General features: G+C 34.6%; 1 protein-coding gene across 1 annotated transcript in view; it reads left to right on the top strand.

Annotated features, from left to right (window-relative positions):
• LOC106469298 (rhomboid-related protein 3-like) overlaps positions 1 to 3,260 on the top strand; it is a 30,603-nt gene extending 27,343 nt beyond the window's left edge. Inside the window, exon 4 of the mRNA XM_013929784.1 lies at positions 3,064 to 3,260. Within this exon, the coding sequence (XP_013785238.1) occupies positions 3,064 to 3,237 (174 nt within the window). The 3' untranslated portion in view covers positions 3,238 to 3,260. The remainder of the gene's footprint in view (positions 1 to 3,063) is intronic.
• The last annotated feature ends 5,585 nt before the right edge of the window (positions 3,261 to 8,845 follow it).

Below are 8,845 nucleotides of genomic sequence, written 5' to 3'. Positions count from 1 at the left end.
TGTATATATATATATATATATATATATATATATACATACACAATAGAAGGCACGACAGTCATCAATATGTCGTATATAATATGGAATACTATAAAGGACTGTTTGGAATTACACTCATTTTAATAGCTCAACAGGCAGAAGTGTTATGATGATCACAAATAAACCCAGTTGTTGGATGGAAAGGTATTATTTTCCCAAGAAAACGTGTTATATTCTTCATGTGATAAAAAAATTAAGCAGAAACGAAACTGCGTGTGTTTAAAAAAAAAATAGAATCACTTGTAAGGCCCAAAATTGTGATAAAATATAGTTGTTTGAATGATTGAGATAATATAAATAACCAAAGGACATCATCTTATGCTATTTGCTACTGAAAGAAACTCTTCCCGATGGTCTTCCCAAAACACTGGCTCTTATTTTTTTGTTTCAACCAGGAACAAGATCATTAACAAGGTTCAGCTCGTGCGTATCACAGCGCAAAAGACATGCCAGTGGTGAAAGTATCTGCCTTAAGGGACTAGGGCAATAAACCAACCATATATGCACGATTCGTTTTAGGAAAAAGAGCCGGAGTAATTGGAGGGGAAAAAAAACGGGGGAGAAGGTTTGTTTGTTTGAAGTTAAACACAATTTACACAATGGGCTATCTGTGCTGTGATCACCACGGGTATCGAAACCCATTTTATAGCATTGTAAGTCCGCAGACATACCACTGTGCCATTGGGGAAAGAATTCTTAGAGAAACGTTTATTTACAGCTCAGAAACAACAAACTACGACAAAACGTTACAAGATTTACACTCAAACAGAAAACTCGGTCTAATTAGTTAATTATTACGTTGCAAGCAAAACTGAACCAAATGAAAATAAATCACATATAAAAGTATTCCCAAAAGCAATCAAAAATTTAGTCATGCATATCAAATAGGATAAAGAAGTTTAATAATACTAGGTTTTTAAAAATATATTAAACAAACTTAAATCCCGAAGTAGAAATCAAACCAACTATAAAACTTACAAACGTTGGGTATTCGAGTCTACTGATATTCGGTAGATAAGTTTAAACGTATCCGCAAAATGAAGATCCCTGAAATGTTATACGCAGAATAAATCGAACTCGGACAGCAAAAGAAAGAAACACACGTAAAAAATAGCATCTTTATTCACGATGGAACTTTTATGACTGAACTGGCCGTCTTTCACTTTCTGTTGACTTTAACTGGGTGCTGGGGTGAAGAGGAGTCCTTCAAGACAAAGTTGTTTTTCTATTTTGTTTTTGTACGCAAACCTATAAAATGAACTACCTGCGCTCTGTTCATCGCAGGAATCGAAACCCGGATTTCAGTTTTGTAAGTTTGTAAAATTACCTCTGACCTACGAGGGAGACTCGAAGATAAAGAAAACCAAAAGCAAGAGAGTTATCTGCTCTAGTCGTCCCTAATTTAGCAGATAGACTAGAGGGAAGGCAGCTAGTCACCACCACCCATCGCCAATTCTTGGGCTACTCTTTTACCATAATGGGATTGACCGTCACATTATAACGCTCCCACGCCTGAAAGAGTGAACATGTTTGGCGCAGGAGATTCGAACCCGCCACCGGAAGATTGCGAGTCTAGTGCCCTAACCACCAGACCTCCAAAGGCAAGGGACGAGGGATAGAGGCTTGTGTCGATACCCTGCTTTTACAGGCAAACAAAATCCTTAATGACGTAACTCATTAGTCCTCAGGTTACTTACTTTAAACAACAGCTTATGTACCATTATAAGCCATGCTAGTTATCGTATTTACCATTGTATAAGACGGCTCTGAATTTTTTTGAGCAAATTTAGTGTATTTCTTTGAGGTCGGTTTATAGGATGACCGTTATTATCAAGCAAGTTTAGTATGTTACTTTTGTAAAGAAATTCTAAGACGTTTTTTTTAAACTGTGTTAACCTGCACTCTGGGGTAATCAATACAACCACAAGTGTGGTTTTTTTATGCTCTTCAAACTCTACAGACAGCTCAATGCGGCATAACTTAAGTCACAAACACGTAATAAACAACTTTACAAAGGTTTTATCACAAATACTAAACGTTAAGATATAGTGATCTACTATAAAAACATGTTTACAAAATTAGGCTCCGATGTAGAAACTAACTTTTTTTAATATAATATTAGCAATATTTTAATATGACGGGTGAGATCAATATTTTCAAGTCAACAATGTTTTGATTAATTGTAACTAGCATGTGAGGTAAATAACTTCTAGTTATGAAGAATCAAGACAAATGATATAATTACAAATATGTTATTGTAACGCAGTAGGTGGCACGATGTGAATACACTTACTCAAAAAAGCAAACAAAAGTAAAAGCAACAACGTAGTTTGGGTTAAATATGCTATTAACCGGAGAGTTCTTACTGGAACGTTATCCTTGAACCTGTGTATAAGACGAGGGGTAAAATCGGACATTGTTTTAAGAGTAAAAAGTATTACCTGTTTCTGTCTTTGAATCTGTGTGTAAGACGAGGAGTAAAATCGGACATTGTTTTAAGAGTAAAGGTATTACCTGTTTGAATAGTTTATTTTCACAGCAGTATACATAGAATCACGAACATTCCGGCGTGAGACTTAAGAACAGAGGTAAAAAGATTACATATAGAAACTGCATGGGAAAAATATATATATGTGGGAATATCTGAATAAATATATATTCTTAAGTAATTATGAAAAGGAATGGATAAGGCAGATCAATCACCTGGGATGCTGAATAACATCAGATGGTAAATGTGATCGTGAAATATAACGGAGAATGTGGATGGCAAGAGACGCATTTTTGAAAATGAAAAATCCACTGACAAATAGTATCATTTCTATGGGGACGAAGTGAAGAGTTTTGGATTGTTATGTTACGCCATTGTATAAACTACATTCTCTAAAACTTTCTAAGTAACTGAAGGTTAAGGTGAAATATTTGCTGTTGTAGAAGATTGTTGTTCTAACAATTATTTTAGTTAGACAGATAATAAGGAATATTAACTTTTTTTTCTCGAACTTGATTGAGAATCTTTGGTTTCAGTATGATCCTGAAGGATTTGGTGAGATTCCTTGGGACGAATTTCTTGCAGCATTAAAAAAACCCGAATTTCAGGAGCAGATTGACTCATCCAGAAGAGAAATGCTGGTGGCTAAAGCTAAGGAACGTAAATCATTGGCAATCACCTTCGAGGACTTCGTCAGTATAGTAAGTTAGGAAAACATAAGTTGTATCCCTGTAGTTTTGATGGTCAAACATTTAAAAACATATAGGGACGTAAATCATCGGCAATCACCTTCGAGGACTTCGTCAATATAGTAAGTTAGGAAAACATAAGTTGTATCCCTGTAGTTTTGATGGTCAAACATTTAAAAACATTATTAAATTAATTTTATCTTAATTAAATTTTTTGAATATTTCCAACATTTATACGTCTTTAAAAATAGATTTAGCTTTCTTTTACAACATATAAACATGCCAATTAGTTTTTGAGTTTCCAAATAATTGGTGCTGTTTGTTGTAGGAATATAATATGGAAAATTAAGTCACTGCAGCAACTATCAAAATATCTTATAGTGAGTTACAGTTACTAATCGTTTAAGCGGTAAAGGACGTGCTACTAAAGAAACAAACCAAATAACTTTTTACAGTCATTTATGATAGACATTCTGCAAAAATCGATTAACAATGAAGTCAAACTATTGAATTTTTGGGTTGAAAAAGTCTAAAAAAATAAAGTCAGTTAAAAGTATAAAATTTACAGTATATTTTGTGATATGTCATTTGAAGTGCAAACAAACTATACCTGTTTTCATAGCTCCCTTACAAAATATTCACTTAGTTTAATTGTTTAAAAATCTGATTTAGTAGCCTTAAAATTACACACTTGTTTATATACTATTCATTTCCGATGGAGTCTAGGTATTAGACCATATTGAATTTTATTTTTTGCTGCTGCAGCATTCAGTGTGTAGAACTGGCAATACTGTTTCCATGAACTCACTAATTCCGTATGAAAATATAGAAAAACCTTTGAAATAATTAGTGGTATTTATTACAATATTACATTTTTTTGTTTAACTCGTATGTATTTACAACGCCTAACTCAAAGAACTATAGTTTTCAAACTAGCATGTTTCTGTCTTTATATAACTAATTAAACAAGACTCCATTTTCAATCTGATATGTTTCTCTTTCCTTACAACGCCTAATTCAAAGAACTATAGTTTTCAAGATAGTATGTTTCTGTCTTTATAGTTTTAATTAAACAAGCCTCCAGGTTCAAGCTGACAAGGAAAGAGAAACATATCAGCTTGAACCTGGAGGCTTGTTTAATTAAAACTATAAAGACAGAAACATACTATCTTGAAAACTATAGTTCTTTGAATTAGGCGTTGTATGTTTCTCTTTCCTTACAACGCCTAATTCAAAGAACTATAGTTTTCAAGCTAGTATGTTTCTGTCTTTATAGTTTTAATTAAACAAGACTCCAGATTCAAGCTGATCTGTTTCTCTTTCTTTACAACGTTTACTGCAAGCGACTACAGTGTTCACGCTCATTCGAATACGATAGTCAAGTTAATGCACGTCTTTATTTATGACGTTAACGGAAAGAGGTTAGTGTTCAAAGGCTAATATATTGTTTTAGCCATAACACTCGTAAAACTATTAGATAGAATCATATTAACGTGAAGTTACAAAAACCCAAAAAACAGGTACTGAGTTAACAATTTGATAGTTCAATCAGCACTAGAGCCTCGGTGATAACCCTTTTGTAACCAGAATTGCAACACTTACCATACACACCTTAAGTATCCGTGAAATGTGAAGAACGTTCACAGCGTAATCTCTCTCTCCAGGTCATCGGAGAAACATACAGACATACGCCTAAATGAATTCATGAGTATTTAAGGAACTGCTCAAATCGGGACTGTGGTACACCTTTTGGAGCGTATTTCATATCTTTTCTTGAGAGTAAAACCGTCCCCGATATTCTTTACAGGACTAAAAATGCTTCTGATAGGATAATTTCAGAAAGTGTTTCGATTGGTATTCTCCAGGTCATCGGAGAAACGTACAGACATGCGCCTAAATGAATTCATGAGTATTTAAGGAACTGCTCAAATCGGGACTGTGGTACACCTTTTAGAGCGTATTTCATATCTTTTCTTGAGAATAAAACCGTCCCCGATATTCTTTACAGGACTAAAAATGCTTCTGATAGGATTATTTCAGAAAGTGTTTCGATTGGTATTCGAAATTTAAGACTCCATTAGGCGTAGCATTTTGTCAACTGGGGATAGTTTTTTGTGCCCCTACTCTTTGGAATGAGTTTCAAGATTATATGAACATTGATGGGGAGGGGGGGCAGAATTCTTTGTTAAAATAGTGCGAAAGTTGCTCAGAAATTGGATATTAATTACACATTTTCTTGCTCTTGTGTTCTAAAACTAGAGTTCCTAAATATAGTTTAATAACAGAACACATTACGAAGGAGTTACAGCGTAACCAATTTAAAACTTTTGGATTTTTTTTTAAATCACACAAAAAAAAAGAAAATTATTAACAGATCGATTATCAACGTGATGAATGATATAATTGTTATAAGAACCTTGTCTTCAGTAAATAGAATTAAGAAGTTTCGTTTCGTAATTAACATTAGAAGTAATTTTACGTTTTCTTCCCTTTCTGTTGGGTGGAAAAAGACCCATGCAGTGTAGTATTAAATACAGAACAAATATCTTTTTGTAGCCCCTCAGTGGCACAGCGGTATGTCTGCAGACTTAACGCTAGAAACCGGGTTTCGATACCTGTGGTGGGCAGAGCACAGATAGCCCATTGTATAGCTTTGTGCTTAATTCCAAACAAACAAACAATTTCAAATAAAGAATTGATCTGGTGCAAGTTGTCTGTTTTTATAACAAATCTTACATCAATTTAACATTTTGGGGAATTAGTAACACGAAGTTTATATTCTTTTTCCAATATGTGGTTAAATATGTAACGGAAAAATTGAGTCACTTTTATTTTTGAATATTTCTGTTGTATATTATAGGTTGTATAAACTTTTCGTTTTGAGTTAGCACGAGTTCTGGGTCCCGAGTTATGTTTCGTTCTTTTTTTCTTTTTTCGGCGTTTGAATGCGTTCCTAGTTTATGTGTGAAGCTTCAAATCTGTGAGTACGTGCATTCATTCTGTCATCCAGGTGGACTTTTTTGTTTTTTAATAATTGGCTAGCATGACGAATAGTTAAGTCCTTGGGGCTTAAATGTAACGGCGCAGAACAAGCTGATTAAAACTGTTTCGTTAAACCTGCTTCTGAGTCTGGTCATCAAACTGAAGTCAGCGATAATAAACGTTAATTGCCGACGGCATAGTCTTGTGTTAGGACCTTAGTCTGTATTTGCTTACCACCCATGCAGCGTTTTTCTCCGCGATGGCAGAACGCGAAAAAAAAATAAAAAAACCTCCAAGGACACATTCCATGATTGTTTTGTAAGACAGTGGATAAGAATCTTTCCTTCGTGTGAAAGCACAAAGTAGGCCATTCTGTATTCTACATGTTTCACCTTTAAGCTAGAATATCACATTGCATTTATGTGTTTTTCTTAGCGCGTGTAACTTGGCGATTTAAACCTTCACTTAATTTTCCCGAGTTAACACAATAATTGTTAACACGAACAGAGTTAACACTTAAGACGTTGTATCTTTAACGCAAAGCTACATAATAAGCTATCTGCGCTATGTCCACTGTGGGGAATTGATTTTGGCATTGAAAGTTCATAAAGGTACCGCTGGCCCACCGTAGAACTTACAATTTAAGAGAACAAGTAAGTTATATATTGATTGTGTGGTAAAAAACAAATAAATGAATAGATGCAAGTATAGTAGCACTTTTAAACTTTCGATAAATACCAAAGCGAAAAGAAAACCATTTTAAAGGAATTGTAGAAAATTGAAAATTCTGAACTTTATTGGACGAGTTTTCACACTTTCCCCTTAAAACAAATGTGCATTCTAAAAGAACAACTTTTTGTTTAAAAACATTAGCATAATCATTGCTGGCTGAAGCCCCCATAGGCACAGCGGTATGTCTGCGGACTTACAACACTAGAAATCGGGTTTCGATACCCGTAGTGGGCAGAGCACAAATAACCCATTGTGTAGCTCTGTGTTTAATTATAAACAAAACAATGCTGGCTGAAATTAATTTCTATTTAATGTAACATAGCTGCATTGAAATGATCCAGTTTGGTAAACCACAAACTGAACTTGAACAGCGAATAGCTTGGAGTGATTCTATGTTGTATCTATAAGCTGGACGTAGTTAATTTGTGTTAATGTTTTCCAATAGAGGCTCACGAAGACTTATCACAAAAAAGGTTCTACTGTTATTGTATTTCGTTTTAGTAAAAAGTATTTAAATATTAGATAAGCAAAAGTCATTTTAATCAGACTGAAGGTTAATGCATTTTGTAAGGAGCATTGAAAAGGCTTAAAAACTAACTTGTTTGTTGGAATTGGGTTTGCCTATAGACATGAACCTTGGAGTACATAAACTGCTCTAGAGATTAAAAACAGTTATACAATAATGTGTTTGAAGCGCCACGAGCCAATTGATTGTAAACTTTGAGGCCCTGAACTCGTATAACTTAAGTCTAATTCTAATTATTGAACTGTAGTTCAGTGTAACTATTCAGAAAAATGTCTTTGTCTTTCCAAAAAAAATTAACAAACTATTTTGCTCTCGAAAAACTTGGTGCTAGACTTCCGTAACTTGGAATTAGATTGGACGAAAGTTGAAAGAGGAAGTGTACACACACTTTAGAATATGTGTGATATTTATAAACTCATTTCATTACACTCTATAACAATCATCCATTATGGTTCTAACAAATAAACCCCCAAGTCATGAGTAGATATTTACACCACTGTACTGGAGTTTAGTAGTCAGTTTTGTACAAAAACGTTGGAATATACACGTTGAAGGACCTACTTCACCAGACCGTGTAATAACCATTCATTATGGTTCTAACAGAACCCCCCCCCTCCAAGTCATGTGTAGGTGTTTACACTACTGTAGTGTATTTTAGTACTTAGTTTGTAAACAAGAATTAGAATATACACGTCCTGTTATAGTACCTACTCCAACAACCTGTATAATAACGATCCATCATGGTTCTAGCAGAACATACTCCCAGTCACGTGTATGTGTTTACACTACTGTAGTGTAATTTAGTAGTTAGTTTGTAAACAAGAGTTAGAATATACACGTCCTGTTATAGTACCTACTTCAACAACCTGTATAATAACCATGTTTAAAATATATCAGATCTATGATCGTGTCTTTTATATACTTTAACGTGTTGGAAATATTAGGTCGTCAAGAAATTAATGTCGCGTTTTGGAACACTTTCATTAATCACAGCCCCAAAAAGCGTACATCTCGTATAATAGTTAAACGAACCGCCTAAACGTGACTTAATGTAGCCTATATAATGTGTCCAGTTTAGTGTACTCTAATCCCTTATAGTGACGGCACAAGACGAGACACACATTCGGCATGTAGTGCTGTTTTAATACAAGAAGGGAAACAACGCCTCTGTAGTCACAAAGAATATCAAAGAAGTTTATGGAAATGTTTTGTACGTTCTTAAGTGTCAACGATGGTTCATCAAATTTCGTTCGGGTGACTTTAGCCTTAAAAACTGTGATGGCAGGGGCCGACATGTTGGAATTGATGTTGGTGCTTTGAAGACGCTTGTTGAGTCTAACCCAAGGCAACACACTCGTGAAATGGCCCTGAGATTACATGTCTCTCATG

The sequence above is a fragment of the Limulus polyphemus genome, unplaced genomic scaffold (genome assembly GCF_000517525.1).
Source record: "Limulus polyphemus unplaced genomic scaffold, Limulus_polyphemus-2.1.2 Scaffold3406, whole genome shotgun sequence".
NCBI lineage: Eukaryota > Metazoa > Arthropoda > Merostomata > Xiphosura > Limulidae > Limulus > Limulus polyphemus.
The sequence above is the reverse complement of the archived record's forward strand: the minus strand, read 5'-3'. Positions and strand labels throughout refer to the sequence as shown.